Here is an 18,810-nt window from a genome sequence, read left to right on the forward strand (position 1 = left end):
AGGACTGGAGTTGCGCAGGCCTGCTATAGATAGGGGGGGTGTTTTAGGTGTGTTGAGGTGGGATGGAGTTAGTGGGGGTGGGAGTTAACCCTTTGTTTTCTATAGTGGTTAGTGTTACCTGTGACTAGCTGGCCACTTGGGCTAATCAATATATTAAAAAGTTGGTAAAAATGTATTTCATTTATTTATTATCTATGCTAGGTTGGTTTAGGTTATCTTGCCTATATGCAGTGTTTGACAAACCTATACATTTGCTCGCCCCGGGCGAGTGGATTTAACCCCTGGGCGAGTAAATATTGGCCCAAGCAGCACACGTTTGGTACTAGGTGGCGAGTAGATTTTTTTGTGTGGCGAGTAGATTTTTTGGTGATTTGTCAACCACTGCCTATATGTATCTAGTGACCATCATATACATAGGCAAGATAGGCTTATTGGCAGCCTGGGGTAGGTGGTACAAATTTTGAGATTTTTTTGGCGCTACCCAGATATTGGACTTTAGTGAATAAGTAATTAAGCGACAATTACTCATTTACATACACTGTGTTAACGATATCCTAGACATTTTGCGGAGCTGAAAAGCCCCTCATCAATGTTTTACCTCTGGCAATATGGCTTTGTTGAATATGTGGATAAATAATTGGTGTTGTTCAAAGATTAAGTCAATGTTTCCGTTAGCAACCTTTTAGTGAATCTAGGCCTGAGCTCCCTCTTTGTTACAATAAATTAGTGTCAGTATAACTAAAGTTAGTCTTAGGATTTTGTGACCCTTACAGAAATGTTACGGAATAGAAATGTTTGGCCAGAAGAGTATGCAAATCTTCCCATGTACTTTCCTAAACAGAAATAAAATGCAGAACTTCTTCCCTGGGCCTGAATCTGTTTCTGCAGGAACCCACACGCAGGATTTTACATTATGATTCAGAATTACCTAAATTTAAGGCCGCTCAATTGGCCTGTTACTACTACTTCAGGCAAGACACAGACACAGGCAAGACACAGACACAGATACAGACACATAGACACAGACACCTGCATCTACAATACAATTTGCAGAAGATTACAAAACAAATACATACAAATATAACATGGAAGAGGGTCATTTTATCATTTGTATTTCTCACGAGTTTAACAGACTTTAGATAAATCCCAAGAGAAGAGAAGTTAAAGTGTTGTTTATACAATGACCAATGTTGTAAAATCAATTGATGCAATAAACGTTTTAGTTTGGTCTACAATCTCTTGGTACATCCCTCTTTTAGGATACACCACTTTGTTACCTGCAGTGTAAATGCGGAGATGTTTGGGAAGTGGTGGCATGTTTGGGAAGTGGTGGCATGCTTGGGAACCCCCGGTATATGTGACTATTGTCTATCTTTACTGTGTTATATGTAGTGACGGGTTGTCAGATTTTACCCATTGTAACCCAATTCTAGCAATTCTGTTATGCTTTCCTAAGCAGAGTGGAAGTATGTATCTTCTCCGACACATTTGATTGATGTTGTGTTTCATAGTTTATTCAATTCATCTCTGAAATTGGAAAGTGTCAGATGTTACTCTAAACCAGTGGGTTTTTTTTTTTTTAAAACCTTTTTTAGTTGAGGAACCTTATAATTATATTGTGAAATTCTGAGGAACCCCCAACCCTCTCTAATAGCGCGTCTGAGATCAGATGCATTGTAAGGAACCCCAACCCTCTCTAATAGCACGCCTGAGATCAGATGTATTGTAAGGAACCCCTACCCTCTCTAATAGCACATCTGAGATCAGATGCATTGTAAGGAACCCCAACCCTCTCTAATAGCACATCTGAGATCAGATGCATTGTAAGGAACCCCAACCCTCTCTAATAGCACATCTGAGATCAGATGCATTGTAAGGAACCCCAACCCTCTCTAATAGCACGCCGGAGATCAGATGTATTGTAAGGAACCCCGACCCTCTCTAATAGCGCGCCTGAGATCAGATACATTGTAAGGAACCCCAACCCTCTCTAATAGCGTGTATGAGATCAGATGCATTGTAAGGAACCCCAACCCTCTCTAATAGCGCGTCTGAGATCAGATGCATTGTAAGGAACCCCAACCCTCTCTAATAGCGCGTCTGAGATCAGATGTATTGTAAGGAACCCCGACCCTCTCTAATAGCGCGCCTGAGATCAGATACATTGTAAGGAACCCCGACCCTCTCTAATTGTAAGGAACCCCGACCCTCTCTAATAGTCTGAGATCCGATGCATTGTAAGTAACCCCAACCCTCTCTAATAGCGTGTATGAGATCAGATGCATTGTAAGGAACCCCAACCCTCTCTAATAGCGCGTCTGAGATCAGATACATTGTAAGGAACCCCGACCCTCTCTAATAGCGCGTCTGAGATCCGATGCATTGTAAATAATTCCATATTTCGGTACAATTTTCAAAATTACCTGAACATTTCGGGGAACCTAAGGTTTCCTAGGAACCCCATGTTGAAAAACACTACAGTGTAATACTAGAGGTCACAGAATGTATACTGTATTTTCTGGTTAAGCACACGTTAATTAAAAATGAATGCAGTTATAAACTGTGTGAGAGCATTAACAGCAGAAATGTATGGAAACTTTATATAGTGTAGCTCTTAGTATACTGTATTTTCTTATACTGTAGGAATTAGCTTTTTAACAGCTATAAAAGCATATATGAATATATATATATATATATATATATATATATATATATATATATATATATATATATATATATAATAATACTGAGTTAAGTTATGGTGAGTAAAAAAAGTGACAAAAACCCTCCACAGGAAAGCAAATATGCAAATACAACTGTATGCTCATCTGCATGTCTTAGGCAGGTCTGGGAACCATGTTAAAAATGGTTTTTGAGGCAAAAAGTGGCACTGTGTGCTCATTTGCATGTAATTTCCCAGAATCCCTTGCTGCAGTGGAAGTGCTGTATGCTGGGTGATAATGGTGAAAGGTGGGGTTACAGACCTGCCTAAGACATGCAGATGAGCATACAGTTGTGTGTGTGTGTGTGTGTGTGTGTGTGTGTGTGTGTGTGTGTGTGTGTGTGTGTGTGTGTGTGTGTGTGTGTGTGTGTGTGTGTGTGTATATATATATATAAAAAAATATAAAAAGTGACACTGTGTGCTCATTTGCATGTCATTTCCCAGAATCCCTTGCTGCAGTGGAAGTGCTGAATGTTGGGTGATAATGGGGAAAGGCGGGGTTGCAGACCTGCAGATGAGCATACAGCTCTATATTTGCATATTATATTATATTATATATATATATATATATATACGGTAGTCAACTCAACAAGAGTAAACAAAGGACAGCACTCAGTGGTAGATGAAAAACCTGTATTCAAAGTAGATAGCAGCACAAACAAGACCAATGTTTCGGTCCTCACAGGGACCTTCCTCAGTGCAGTGCAATGCCCCCCCTACACTCCTGCCGCCCCTACATCACTGACCAGCCGCCGCACCCACTCACCACCCAACCGGCGCTTCCCGCCTCACACCCACCCGCCGCACTCACACCCCTACGCACCGATATCACTGACCAGCCGCCGCCCGCACTCACCAGACACCCGTCGCCTCACACCCGCTTACACCTTAGCGGAACCCCCACCCACAGCCAGCACTCACTACCCACCCGCCACTCATAAGGAACACCCACCCGATGCCTCACAACGTAGTGGGACACACAAACCTCACATTTTTACATCACTTATATGTCACCAAATATACATTGTACTGTGGTATCTTTACAATAAACAATTTTTAAACATCGTATTACATTTTCTTCCATGTTTCTTTTCAACATTATACAACCTTTCCACCAAATAGTCAACCTATTGTTCCCCTATTTATACATAATACTACCTATTACGGATTTACATCCCGGGCAACGCCGGGTATATCAGCTAGTCTTTTTATAAAATTCAATTGAGAAAGGAGTTATTTGTACACACTGTTATTTTCCAGATTATATGCTCCTTGCAGTCTGATGTTTTCTTGCATCCCAGCAGGAAAAGGATGCAGCCTCCTCGAAAACACATCGGATTTATTATGGAGATCAGATCAAGAAATCATGACAAAGCAAAGAGAAGTCACTGCTTACCCTTACACTGTAATGGCACATTCAGACAGAAGGAGGCATTGAGATTTCAAAGTAAAATATCATCATGTCAACAAATTCACACATGACAAAAAGTACAGAAGAGCAGCAGCTTCCTGCATAGGGAAGCAAGGAAACAGAACTGTAAGTATTTCCACTTTGTAATTACGTTCATTTCTCATAGTGTACAGCAGGGGCGGCTAACGCCAGACCTCAAGAGCCACCAACAGGTCAGGGTTTCAGGATATCCCTACTTCAGCACAGGTGGCTCAATCAGTGGCTCGGTCAAAGACTGGGCCACTGATTGAGCTACTTGTGCTGAAGCTGGGATATCCTGAAAACCTGACCTGTTTTGGGCCCTTAAGGACTGGATTTGGCCCCCCAGGTGTATTGGCTTCCTTACTGCCGCTGTTCACTCCCATACAAATATACCTTTGCAAGTCAGTCCTGTATCTGAAGCTCTAAACGTAGCAGTCTGCGCCTCTCACGATAATATCATGAGATATTAAATATTTTATCTGGTACTTCAGGGGTTAATGTGGCCACAGTTTGACTTAAACATAGAAAGAAATGTTTATGGCCTGTTAGACCCTTGACCAGCGGGTTTATAGGACTGATAGAATCTAGAGATAAGAACATCTGTTTTGCCAGAGATGGGATTAAATGATGGCTCTTCTGATACTGACAAAGGAAGGGTTGAAAGAACAACCCCAAAAAAAGTTTCCTATTTGCACTCGCTATGAACAAATATAAGCCGGAAAATTAAATATTTGATACTCAAGTAAACAGGACACCTTTAAAGGTACTTTCAAAGCATTCCTGGAAGGGTTCTGCAGAGTGCAAGGGGCGTGACTAACCTACAATTCAAAAGACAAAATATGCAGATATCATGAACCGGACACTTGCGCTAAAGAATAACGATTAGATATGTGGACTCGTTGCAAGGAGATGAATGCAATAAGGCCAAACACTTGCGGTTTAGGAGGTGGCCAGGGACAGATATACATTTGTGACTCAAATTTAGGAGCACGTCGGTCAAAAGTAGTGTTACAGTACATTCAGCAGATTCGCCTAAACCTATTGATATGACTCACGCGTGTTTAAGTATTAAGGCCATGAAGTTATGAGTGTGTTTCTATATTTAGCCAGACTTTAAACTCAGAAGGGGAGTTATTTTCTTTTGTGTCGTAAAACGGTCAACTCCGTAGCTGATTTACGACAGGGGTGGGTGTTATGTGTGTTTCAATGCAGAAGGTCTGGGCATACATGTTGGCACGTTTGAATAGAAATTAGGTGTGTTTTGGGATCAGAACACGTTAGTTCTCATCTTTCCTACACCAGTGACCTCTCTGGGAAAAAACCTATGACATGTGGTAACGAACTTTATAGGGATTTCTGTTTTATTCTTTTATTATAAGAAACTGGTCTGCATTTACTATGTTCATGTAATAATATTTTTTGTAACCTAAAGCACTATTTTTTATATTAAATAAACCTTTAACAAGTAATGATTTGGGCTCTGAAATAACTAGTGCGTGCTTTGCAGAGTATTTACATTTTCGGACACATTTTGCTACAAGAGATTTGTGTGTGTTAAGTGCATAGTTTTTCTTTAATAAACCGGGATCTGAGACTGCAAATTTCATTTGATATTTCTTGGGTGGTGGGAGCGGATAGATATGATTGCAATTGCGTAAGGGGTAAAGATTAACTCATTGAAAGTACCTTATGCAGGAGGCGATTTGGGTAGAATAGACGTGTGTATTAACCCTGGTTGCATATCTAAAGTCACATGCTCACACGTGTACAGTTCGTGACAGATGGTATATTGGAATGCAGCGAGTGGCGACTTTCTCATTTGAGGGACCTTTGCGGAAGGTGAAAAGTCGGTCAGCTAGATATTGGTGTATTAACCCGTGTCCCATACGCAGGTCACGTTCTCACAGGTGTGCCGTACGGGACAGACGATTGACTTTTTTCATGCATTTTGTTTAAAATTGAGCTCTCCAGAGCCCAGTGTAATCTAAAGGTCGCCATAGTAATCTCAGAAACTAGAGATTAAGAAACTGATTATTTTTAACATTAAAGCAGCAGTCCAAGCTTTCGTTAAAAACATTGTTTTCACTTTAATATGTGCATCAATACAATCCACACAATGAGAAGTAATTAGCTAAGTTGCCGGTCGATCCGTTCTCCTGTGATCAATCGCCGAAGATTAAGCTCAGGGGTTCATTAAATAGCTGTCAGTGCAGCAGAAGAGGACCAAAGAGGCAAAGTTCTGTGGGGAAGATCATGTGACCAGGCAGCCACTAGATACAATGGGTGCACTGCTAGAGAGAGGGCAGGGCTCAAAAAGGGGTGTGCCAGAGCCTGTTTCAGAACAGGAAGTGACTTTCTAAATGGTTGCTATAGAAACAAAAAATGCTTGTTACATTATAATACATTCAAAATGTCAGAGTTTATTTATTTATTTTTTAATGCTGCAAGTATTTTCTTATAGTACAGAACTGATTTATTTAAAAGAACACACATGTAGGATATTGCTTGGTCTGCAGCTCTAAATATTAATACTGCTCAGAGGGAAGATACTAACATCATATGAGTAAAGCCCATCTAGGTTTCTATGACTCCAGCACATTATTTTAGGGGAGTTTTTCCCCTCAGTAAGCCTTAATAAAGAAAACGACAACCGTCGTCGTGTGTTCAAATTGATAAAATCATAAATTCAGAGTTTAAGAAATCATTATTTTTGGCATTGTGGCTTTAATGACTTGAATGAACCAAAGTCAGAAATCTATATGCGTGCCAGCCTGTTTTTTTGACAATAAATAAATCTTCCACTTCCGTTGAAGGACTTTTCTGGCAATGTAAAAACTGTTGCATAACACAGGAATTTGGATCTAAATATTTAGGTAATAATGTGGCTCTCTCCTTTGTAGCTTTTCTGATTCACAAAGTGACATAATACAGTTAATCTGTTCAGTGTGAATTGGAAATTGTATAATGTTTTGTTTAAGTCAGTGATTTCTAAGTGGGGGTTCGGGAACCCCTAGGGGTCCGTGAGGTGTCTCCAAGGGGTTTGCATAAAAAGAGAAATCTGTAATGCACAACCCAGACAATATCATTGATCACTACCCTGAGCCTGTATAGGGACTGAACACTTATTAATACCCCCGAACTGCACATTAGTGTGATAAATGTCAATAACAGCAGGAGCTTTCAAGGTGACTCCCCACAATACTTTGCTTCCACAGCGACACGGCATTGTGGGGCGTTTCTTTGGAAGCTCCCGTGAGGGACAGCAATATCCCCCCTACCTCCCCCCATGCTGCTTGCACACATGGAGCTGCACTTTGCAGCCTTATTAAGCACGTGTTCTCCCCACGAGCTCAGGACACTGTACTGCTTGGGACCAGGCAAACGGTTGTTAGCAATAGCTTGAGTAGTCAATAGGATTAATTAGGGGTTCGCAGAACAGCAGGGGGTACACGCTGTAAAAAAAGTTTTGAACCACCGACTTAAACCCTACAGAGCAGAGGACCTGCATTGTAGTGCAAAGCAATGCAGGGGATAAATAAAATATTCACCTCGCAGACAAAAATTATTTTTTTCTTTGTTTCCGTTTCCAGATTATTTTAGTAGTCTACAATTTACATGGATCCAATGGAAACAGACTTACAAGTATACAAAGATTAGGCCGGCTGTATTAGCAACTTGCAGATCACCACAAGAATGATTGGATGCAGGAGCGGTTTTACAGAACCATTAGTCAGATTTCACAAGCTAAACCATCCTTATCCCCCTTTGCCATCAGATTCAACTGCAGCAAAGTGCAGAGCTGCAACTGTATGTTATGTCACTTTGTAATGTCAAGATGTGAAGTGGTTTTCACGGTATGTGATGTCAAGATGTGAAGTGGAGTTACGGTATGCTCTGAGTATACAAGTTAACATAAATATATATATAAATATATATATATATTCCCTGTGCACAGTAAGGTGACTAGGTGGATCCATGTTACCATGTTGTTGCCAGACAGGCCAGGAATGCATTGCTCCGGTTAATGCATTGTCAGAAATGCATTGACAGGGTTAACAAGGACAGGCTCAGATGTTTCGCAGTTCCTTCCTTGCACGTCAATAAAATCCATTCATGGGGTCAACCCCTGAATTGATAATGTGGCGTCATTGTCACACCAAGTGATCTGCGCAGCGCAACGAGTCACTTTCCATTATATCATTAGATTCCGGAAGTCCATTTTTACTGATCAATCATCTTATACTTCTAGTTAAAACCAATACACAAATTAAAATCGAGCACCATTCCATGTTGAGCTCGTCTTCCATCATCACTCCCAACCTACTGACACAATAGCTAAGGAGGCAAAGAGGCTGTGTGTAAAGACCATGAAAAGTGTAACGAGAATGACAGCACCAAAATACGCTTTAGTCAGAAGAGATTATGCCAAATCAGATTTGGCCGTTTGTTTACTCTCATATAAAGCAAACTATGTAATAGCCCCAGATGCAGAATTTATATACACCTCATTAAAATGTATGCGAGATAACAACTCCTGGAACCACTCGCCCAAACTGACGAAAAAGTTACTTTGATATATTGACCCTTTATACCAAGGGGGCGCAAACTTTTTTCCCTGCGCCCCCCTGCCAGCGGTCCCCTAACTCCCGCGCCCCCCCTAACCCCCGCTCCGGCGTCATGACGTCACGTTGCCATAGCAACGTGACGTCACATGACGTCGCGTTGCCATGGCGACGCAGGAAGGAAGCCGCCGGAGCCTAGGTAAGTGAAGGGTTACAGAGGCTCTGCAGCTCCCCCAACACTTCATTTAAGTGCCTTCGGGAAGTGCGCGGGGCCTCTGTAAACCCCGCGCCCCCCCGCCGGCAGTCTCGCGCCCCCCCTGGGGGTCACGCCCCCAGTTTGCGCACCGCTGCTTTATACAACACCCCCCCCCCCTCGAAGTAAGTATTGAAACACAAACGATTAACAACAAGAAATTCATGTTGGCGTACATTTAAAAAAAAAAAAATTAAAACACCAATATGTTTGTTTTTATAAATGTAGGAAACCAGAATTCTTATATGCAATTCCTAGAGTTGCGAAAAGTAGTTTTGCTACAAGTTCTAACATTTCACAAGGACAAACACTGCTGCTAAAATCAGTTCCTTGTGGAAAAAAAGGGGGGGAGGGGGGGAGGTGTGCGGAATGGAACACGTCATCGCGACCAAAACACTGCTGGCGTTCCGCCACCGGGACACTTTGCCGCAGGGCAGCTCGCCGCGGCACACTTGACAGCGAAATCCGCTTCTGCGCCCGACTGCCTGCTGTATGTCCCAACCTCTCGCTCCGACAACTGCATGTTTAACTGTACCGCGGGATGGACACACTTTGAAGAGCCCTGCGTATTTTTACCTTTATCAAATAACTCCTAAACATTTCTGAATTAAATTTTGACTTGGTGATCCCACTTTAGGCCGCGCTTATGGTGGCGGGGCGCTACGTGCTCGCGCACTTCCGCTTCTCTTACCTGTGTTCCTATTGTAGTTCCTCAAGTGCCCGTGGCGCTGTAGCGCGTTCACGCTGCTACGTTTTGGCCCAAGTAAATGAGTGATTTCGGGCTGCAGTCGCGTGACGTCAGCGCCACATGAGCTGGTTCAGCCAATGAGGGCGAACCAGCTTTGTGACGTGTCCGTGGCGCGTTCGCCACGCCCCCCGACATCCCCCCAATCCCCTGTAGTCTAGTGCAGGGGGGCGCAAACTTTTTTCCCTGCGCCCCCCTGCCGGCTGTCCCCTCACTCCCGCGCCCACCTCCCAACCCCAACTTACCCGCGCTCCGGCGTAATGACGTCACGTTGCCATAGCAACGTGACGTCACATGACCTCGCAGCGTCATTTTGACACCGCGTTGCCATGGCGACACAGGGAGGAAGCCGCCGGAGCCACGGTAAGTTAGGTTTACAGAGGCCCTGCAGCTCCCCCGGCACTTAATTTAAGTGCCTTCGGGAAGCACGCGGGGCCTCTGTAAACCCCGCGCCCCCCGTCGGCAGTGTCGCGCCCCCCCTGGGGGTCGCGCCCTACAGTTTGCGCACCGCTGGTCTAGTGCACACATCGCTGGGACGGCAGGAGTGCGCACACGGTAACGCACACTCGCACCAACCACCATGAGCGCGGCCTTAGGCCGAGATTATGCAGCGCACCAACTTCAAATTGCCCAAGGCCTATGAGGACGCTCCATGTGCGCACGACGGCGCAACCGCGATTTGAAGAGACAAATTTTTGTTGTCTTTTCAAGCATTGCCGCGTGACGTCCACGTCACGTGAGCGGTTCAACCAATGAGGGCGAATCAGCTTTGTGACGTGCCCACCACGCCTCCAGCCAAATTCACAGATCGCTGGGGCTGCAGGAGTGTGCGAGGCTGTGCGCGCAGGTATTATAAGCTTAGCCTTAGAAGATAGAGCACTGGCTGTTCACTTGTCAGTTGTGACGGGTTTATTCGTGTAAACGATACCTCAGCAGCATCTCTCCATTGTTGGATCAAATTAAAATATCTAATAGATTAACCCTAGTTCTATGAATACTGCAAACGGCATATATAATGTATATTTGGTGTAATGTAATGTTAAAATGTTACAGCGGGGTATAATTTTTATATTTTTATTTAATTATCCCCCTGAGCTAGATTTCACAGTAACAAACACAAGAACGGTGACACTATGGAAGTTACTATTGTTGTATAGCTGTGGAGATTTTCATGTTTGATTATTGAGAGGATTTAAAGAAAGTCACTCCGTTTTAGGAACTCAAGGAACTTTGGGTTACTGTGTGTGTATTGTTTACTCATTTCATTATTTTTTTCTATAGACACGCTACTTTTCAAATGTTTGACACTGAAAGTTATATTGGAGTTGCATGTTTGACATGTTCAGAAATCAAATGTAAAATCTGATTTGTGTTGGAAAAAGCATGCAAACCATTACACCGTGATCACCTGCATCGTTTTGCCACATTCCTAGAATTGTGTTGGTGGCTCAGATTGGCAGGGATGTCTAGCATCAGGAACGTATGCTACAACTGGAGAAAGGAATTCGGCAGACATCCAGTAAATAGGTTGGTTAAACAAACTGAGCAGCAGATGTCCAAGCTGCTGAAGCTTGGGTGTGGTCTGCATAACATTGTGTTGAAAAAGGTAGCAAAATGTGGATGTCACAAAAGTTATACACTGAGCAGCTAGGGTGCCTCCCTTTCATTGGATTTTGTTTTTACAGAAGCTGGAAGTGTGTAAAGCAGGGGTGCTCAACTCCAGCCACCAGCACCTTCAGCACAGCTGGCTCAGTCTTTGACTGAGCTAGCTGTGCTGAAGCAGGGATATCCTGAAAACCTGACGTGTTGGTGGCCCTTTTTTCGACTGGAGCTGGACACTCGGTGTAAAGGGACAAGAGGTTTTGTGAGCATGAAATCATACTGTGTGTGGATGATCACAAACGGAAGCACATAATGAGCAGCAGACGGTATATATACACACATATATGGGTCTATGTATTAAAATAAAAGTGGTGCAAAAATGAAGATACAATTTTATAAAAACTTTTAAATGTTAGAAACTTAAAATGGCCTTTGCCACTAACACATTAATCATACTGGCTGCTATAATAGCCCCCTGAAAAGCGGGGAAAATACAGCAACAAAACTATTCTAGAAATAAAGAAAAGGCGGAAATCCTGTAGGTGCTCACAATATACACGTCGGCGTACAACGCTACCACCTCAGAAGCCTATATACGAGTCTAACTCCTAGAATATCAGTATCTTGCCTCCTAAACACGCAAATGCTTTTATTTGTGCGCGCTTTCGAGATACACTGATCTCTTCTTCGGGCGGTGTTATAATGGATAAAGCAAGAGAGGTTTTACTTTAAAACAGGCTGGAATGTATCTGTGGATGAAACCTATCCTTCCCCTGTGCAGTATGCGATTTATGACTTTAGGCGTTAAATGGTCCTTGAATGTTTGTGATGTGTGTGTGTGTGTGTGTGTGTGTGTGTGTGTGTGTGTGTGTGTGTGTGTGTGTGTGTGTGTGTGTGTGTGTGTGTGTGTGTGTGTGTGTGTGTGTGTGTGTGTGTGTGTGTGTGTGTGTGTAAATATAAATTTATAAAGCGACCACAGTGTATACAGCGCTTTACAAAAGGTGTGTGTGTGGAGGGGGAGTATATACCAATGGTGTTGGTGGGTATTAAAATGTAAGAGGGTGTTGAATTACTATAAAATGTGTGTGGATACTATGTAGTCCCTATTGGTATATAGCAGGCCTGCACAACTTGTAAAGCGAGAAGGGCCGAACTGCTCCAAGGAAAACAGATTTGGGCCAAAAAGGGAAAATCATCATCGTCATCATCAAAATCATATCTCCCCGAGCACCTCTCATCATCATCATCCTCATATCTCCTCCAGCACCCCTCATCAATCTCTCCCAGCACCCCTCATATCTGCCCCAGCACTCATCTTCATATATCTCCCCCTGCACCCCTCATCATCAACCTTTGCGAGACTCACCCTCTCTCTCACACCCCCATCCATACACAATACTCCCCCTCCACATAACACACAATACCCCCCTGCAGACCACACACATTCCACCCCTGCACACCCCCCCCTGCACCTCACATCACCCCACTACACCTCCCCCTCTGCACCTCACATCACCCCACTACACCTCACATCAACCCACTACACCTCCCCCCCTGCACCTCACATCACCCCACTACACCTCCCCCCCTGCACCTCACTACACCTCCCCCCCTGCACCTCACATCACTCTTCTCCCTGCACCTCACCTCAAATCACCCCACTACACCTCCCCCCCTGCACCTCACCTCACGCCCCCCCTGCCTCACCTCACCCCCTTGCACCTCACATCACTCCCCTGCACCTCACCTCCCCCCCTTGCACCTCACCTCACTCACTCCCCTGCACCTCCCCTCCCTGCACCTAACCTCACTCACTCCCCTGCACCTCCCCCCCCCTTGCACCTCACCTCCCCCCCAACGGCACCTCACGGTGGCAGAGCAGGCAGGATTCGCACACTCGTGCAGTCCTGAGAGCAGGTTCGAGGAGGAGGGGGGGAGCGGGCTCTCGGGCCGGAGAGCAGCTCCCGGGCGGGAGAGGAGGGGTGAGCGGCTCGCGGCCAGGAGGGGGGGGGGGGGAAGAGAAGCGGCTCGCGGCCGGGAGAGGGGGGGGGAGAGCGGCTCGCGGGAGAGGAGGGGGCAAGCGGGCTCGCGGGGGGGAGAGCAGGCTCAGGAGGGAGGACGACGGGGAAAGCCGCCGCGGGCCGCACAATGAGTGGAGGCGGAACGCATGCAGCCCGCGTGTTGTGCAGGCCTGGTATATAGGGATAGAATTAAATTGTACATTTGTACGTGTAAGAGACAGGTGTGTATGCATTCATATAGCGCAGTATGTGTAGACATGGGATTTAGCACTCATGGGAAAAGAGTTCTTTTGTGTAGTGGCTCATGAAACTGCGGTCTAGGTTTAGGCCACCTGTCAGTGTCCCGAACAGTTTCATTAAATTTGTATTCATGCAACAGTCTCTCTTTCGGTGTTCTAACATTACCTTTTAGTATGGCCTCCTTCAGATCGTTCATTTTATAGCCAGAGAAATGTTTGCCGACAGGACTGTTCCGCGTGTGCTGCAGATTCATTCTCTTGTAGCCCTTGTCCCGTCTCACCTATGTAGTAGCAGCCCCCTGGGCATTTCATGCAGATAAGGTACACGACATTGCTGGAGGAACATGTAAACCTTCATTTGAACACACACACACACACGGGAGTGATAGGTTTCATCCACAGATACATTCCAGCCTGTTTTAAAGTAAAACCTCTGTTGCTTTATCCATTGTAACATCGCCCGAAGAAGAGATCAGTGTATCTCGAAAGCTCGCACAAATAAAAGCATTTAGTTAGCCACGGAACGGTATGGAGTATTTGTTTCTGATTATTACGCTCGGCTAACATGGTACAGGTACATACACAAGTGTGTATGTGGAAAAAAAATCCTGATTTTCTGTATCTCTAGTTTGAGGTTTCCATGGTAACCTTTAGATTGCACTGGGCTATGGGGAGAGCTCCATTTTTAACCTTATAGACATTTAACCTTTAAACGCTGATATCTTCTGAACAGAGAATCCGATTTCAAAAAATAAAAACTAAGTGTTGGAAAGGGCAAGAAGGAAATCTCTTAAATTAAAAAATTGCAATCAGCATGGATTACTTGGGTTATTGAAGGATTTAAAAAAAAAAAGAAAAGTGTAATACGGGTAATAACATTTTGCTGTTCTAGTTGCTAATTTAAACTATTCTATTTTCTTTTATGTGGATTGAAGCATCAATGCAAATTAATGTCTCAATAGAACTATTATCATTGGAGGTATTTTATCCGACAAAATCAACGGTGGGTGACGTATTCTGAACGACTTGAGCACACATAAAATGAGTAGCTTTGGTGCCTAGAAAAGGGTTGCTTTCATACAGGACTCTGCTGCTTGGTGCCATACAGTGGTGCCTTGTAAAGAAACTACTGCGCCTCGATTTACTTTAATACAACCTTTAAAAGCAAATCTTAAATAACAAACAGAGTGGACTAATATCTAACAGTTTCCAGTAATAAAACTGGTTCTCTCAACATGAGCAGGACACGTTTTCTAACGAAGCTTTCTTCTATAATGTCAAACTTAGGAGAGAGGAGAAAAAAAATGTTTCCCTACTGTAAATGGAACTCAAACAAACATACTTCTGAATAGCAGAATAGCTCATGAGGTCTAAATAACCTGCTTTGGAAAATTGCAGGACTCTACAACCAAAATCAACCAAAATATTCACCATACCTGTGATGGAAAAAAACAAAAAAAAAAAAACCTACTCGGCACCTTATAAAGGTTGAGATGTTTTTCCAGTTACAAAAGACACAGAGGCCCTATTCAATATGCTTTAAAGCCTATAACATAGCAGATTTATTCTCAAGCACAGAGAAGACTCCTTCATAAGATATTGGATAGGGGGGCCTGGAAGTTTTCATGGTAATAGGACTGCATGGATGAAAAGTCTGTTAAACCTCTCCCTGCAAAATGTGTTTAAGATTCTGTAGCAGTTCAGGACTCTTCCCAGGCTGATAATGGACTTGGATTGAATGCGTTTTGTGAACTAGGCTTGTGTCAGAAACTACACCTATGAAAAACAACATACAGCAGTTCATGTAGTAATGCAAGTCAGATGTTTAACCCTACATGATGGGCTTTCTGCTCATTTTCATGGGGAGATCCTGTGAGGCTCCTGTGGCCAGCAGAGGAACGGAAGAATCCCCCTCTTCTATTCCCCACATCAGTGATGTCGCGATCACATGGTCTCAATGTGCCGGAGGGGCTGTATCACTCTGGTGCCGCGGCCCCATCGCATGCAATGGGTTATTGGGTTACATTTGGGCGACTGATGCCTTTTCTACCTACACTAAATCAGACACCTACAGTAGGAGTAGTTTAAAGTCTGCAAACATGGTAAGCTGAGTCATGGAAAGGATTTGATTTCCTCTTCCTATTCCCTTTTGTCTGGTGTCACGGTGTATTCAACAAAAGCTTTCATGGACAAAGCCGGTCTCCTTTATCGGCTCTCTGATAAAGACAGGCTGGAATAAGGGTAGAGGAAACATTTCATTGACAAACACTCCCCCATTCAGAGGCCCCAAAGAAAATGTTTACTTGCCTTATTTACAAAGATATAAAGGCAGCAAAATCTTTGCTAAGCGCAGCTTCAGTCGTTTAAGGCTGCGTCCATGGTAATTTCAGCCGTGCGGAGGGGTGCGGAGGTTGAGGGAAAGCGGGTGCTTTCCCTGGCCATAGTACGCGTGCCGCCCGTGGGCGTGTCTAGGGTCGTACCAGTGAAGTCACGGAGCTGGTTCGCCCTCATTTGGGCGAACCCCTCACGTGACCAGCCTGTCGCGCCAAGAAATCAGTTTCAACTTATTTCGTGCGCAACGCGCGCCCCCTCCCGCGCGCACGCAGCACAGACGGGAACACTAAAGGCAGTCTGTTCGCTCAGCATGCGAATGCGTCCGCGCGGTCTGCCATACCATGGACGCAGCCTAAGGCCGCTGATTAGATTGATAACTTCTTTACAAAAATGTTTTCCTGTCATCTAAGGGATTGAACCTTTAAAGGCGGTGTACATTTGGGGGAGGTGGGAGGTGGGATGGTCAGTTTATTCCGGAATATGCATCTAGTCCAAGGGTGGGCAACTCCAGTCCTCAAGGGCCACCAACAGGTCAGGTTTTCAGGATATCCCTGCTTCAGCACAGGTGGTGCAGTCTTTGACTGAGCCACCTGTGCTGAAGCATGGATATCCTGCAAACATGACGTGTTGGTGGCCCTTGAGGACTGGAGTTGCCCACCCCTGATTTTAGTCCACCAGTGCCAGGTTTTTTTTTTAAAATACATTTTAGGCTATCTTTTGTGTGCTGCTATCTGCCTTCTCTTGAACTGCCGGCCAGATCTATCCTTAGCAATATCATTTTATGATGCTGAAGTTATTTAAAATGGACTGACTATTGATTGTTTGAGCTCTGATTATTTGCTACAATCTAACAAGTTTTCTCAAGATCAGCGCTTGCAAAGCCAGAGGCCTGATTAATGACAGACTAACAATACGGCTAGTTGCCAAACTAGACATAATAAGTAAACAACTAGCACAATGTTTCTGTCACATGGACATAACCGCTCACACACTGAACCGTGTAGACATAACTTCCAGATGAGGGAGAAGACAAAGAAACTCAGGTTTCACGTGAAATTGTGTTACATTCTCAGCATTCCATCATCAGCCGTCTATAAAATTGATGTGCAATTATTGTATTAAAAAATCCCCAAACTTATCTAAATATTTAAAAGACGTTACTCCTATGGAACGCCTCACAAGTCTGGTAAATGGATCTTTTGATAAATTCTGTGAGATTTGGCTCCCCTGGGAATCTTCACAATGTGTCAGCATTTGATTATGTAAATGTATTTGATCTGAATTGTACATTTATGATCACATAGAAATGTATATCAATTATACCATGTCCCGCTCATCCCTATTATTGCTTTGTATCCCTCCCCATTCACTTTTATAATTTAGAAAAATGTACAAAATAAACAGAAAAAAAAGGGAATGTGAAAAACGGGACTGCAATTGGGTTAATACAAAATACAAAGAAAAAAATATCCCAATGCTAGTGGGTCTGACTCTTGATCTTGCAGGGACTTCGTGTGTGCGTGCGTGTTAATAAAAAGAAAGAGGGAATATACAAACAAGTAAAGTCTGCATAAAATCATGTTAATGCCCTACAGATTATATCCCGTGACCCAGAGAACTCACAAGACAAAGTACAACAAATCCCATTCACACATTTCCCTCTAACAGAAATGTGTCACAAGCCACTTCTAAGACATAGGAGCAAAGGTGCTAAATAGCAACAAGTGACAACTCACATCACAGAAATGGTTTGCGTTCTGCAAGAATTTATCAATGTGCTAATGAAAGTGGTTTGGATGAACTTCAACGAGGTTTGCTAGCACACTATGTTTGCATCAGTCATTTTATATCCTCTAAAAACACAAAAAACTGGATTGTATTGAAATTCATCCAGTCTGATTTACACAGCGATCACTTCAGGTATGTGGAAATAGAAGCACGCAAAAAAAGACAAAACCAATCAAGTGTGGAATCATGAAATGCATCTTGTAAAGATTTAATACAGCATGTGATTTGTATTGTTTGAAGTACAGGTAGTCTTTGCTATCCAACGTTTCACTTTACAACGAATGGCATATCCGACGCTTTACAATGCAACTCTAAGGGATGTTTCCGACGCCTGAATGCGTTATCCAACGCTCACCGCCACTGATTAACATGGGACTCGCTTTACAACCGTTTCACTATCCAACGCTACTCCCAGAACGGATTCCGGTGGATAACCAAAGACTGCCTGCACTTTTTTTTTTTTTGCTTCAGCATAAACAAAAGTAGATCCAGCGCTCCCCGGATTTTGCAAAAGTATCAAATTTATTGCGCCATACACTGTTTATTAAACAGTAGATCAAACCACCAACAGGTCAGGTATCAAAGAGATCCCTGCTTCACCGACTGATCCACTTGTGCGGACGTGGGCCCTTGAGAACTGGAGTTGGCCACTCCTGCAGTAGATAATCTAATTAAAATACAAATTCTGGAGCGTGTTGCATGCCTACAAAAGGCAAGCTGGTATGCTTTTACATTTGACCATATTTAGCAAGAAAGACAAGAATTCCCAGAAATACATTGCAAGCTGTCGTTTCATGCGCGTTTAATGTGGCTGCAAAGCCTGCACCCAATGTATGAGGCCATTGGGTCCGATGAGAAATCTTACAAAATCAATGGAGACATTCTAGAAACCAAACAAGATCATTCCATGTATACAAGGTCATTACTAATGTTCAAGGATACAAATAGCAGCCACTTGTTATATCAAATTGTGAAAGCGTCAAAGCTGCAGAAAGGCATTAAAAATGCAGAAGCCCTGTTCTACTAATAGGTATTCTCCGTAAACGACATCGCTTCATCTTCTACAAAGTAGGGAGTAATGCGTTGTAGAGGCCAGCGGCAGGATGTTCAAT

General features: G+C 43.7%; 1 protein-coding gene across 6 annotated transcripts in view; it reads right to left on the minus strand.

Moving 5' to 3' along the window:
* The window catches only part of CCM2 (CCM2 scaffold protein), a 54,252-nt gene that overhangs the window by 32,207 nt on the left and 3,235 nt on the right, over positions 1 to 18,810 (minus strand). The window contains exon 1 of one of the 6 annotated variants that reach the window (XM_075588116.1): positions 3,970 to 4,071. The exons of the other annotated variants lie outside the window; for them this stretch is intronic. Within the exon in view, the coding sequence (XP_075444231.1) occupies positions 3,970 to 4,056 (87 nt within the window). The 5' untranslated portion in view covers positions 4,057 to 4,071. Of the gene's footprint in view, positions 1 to 3,969; positions 4,072 to 18,810 lie in introns of those variants that run through there. 6 annotated transcript variants of the gene reach the window in all.

The sequence above is a fragment of the Ascaphus truei genome, chromosome 2 (assembly GCF_040206685.1).
Source record: "Ascaphus truei isolate aAscTru1 chromosome 2, aAscTru1.hap1, whole genome shotgun sequence".
NCBI classification, from domain to species: Eukaryota; Metazoa; Chordata; class Amphibia; order Anura; family Ascaphidae; genus Ascaphus; species Ascaphus truei.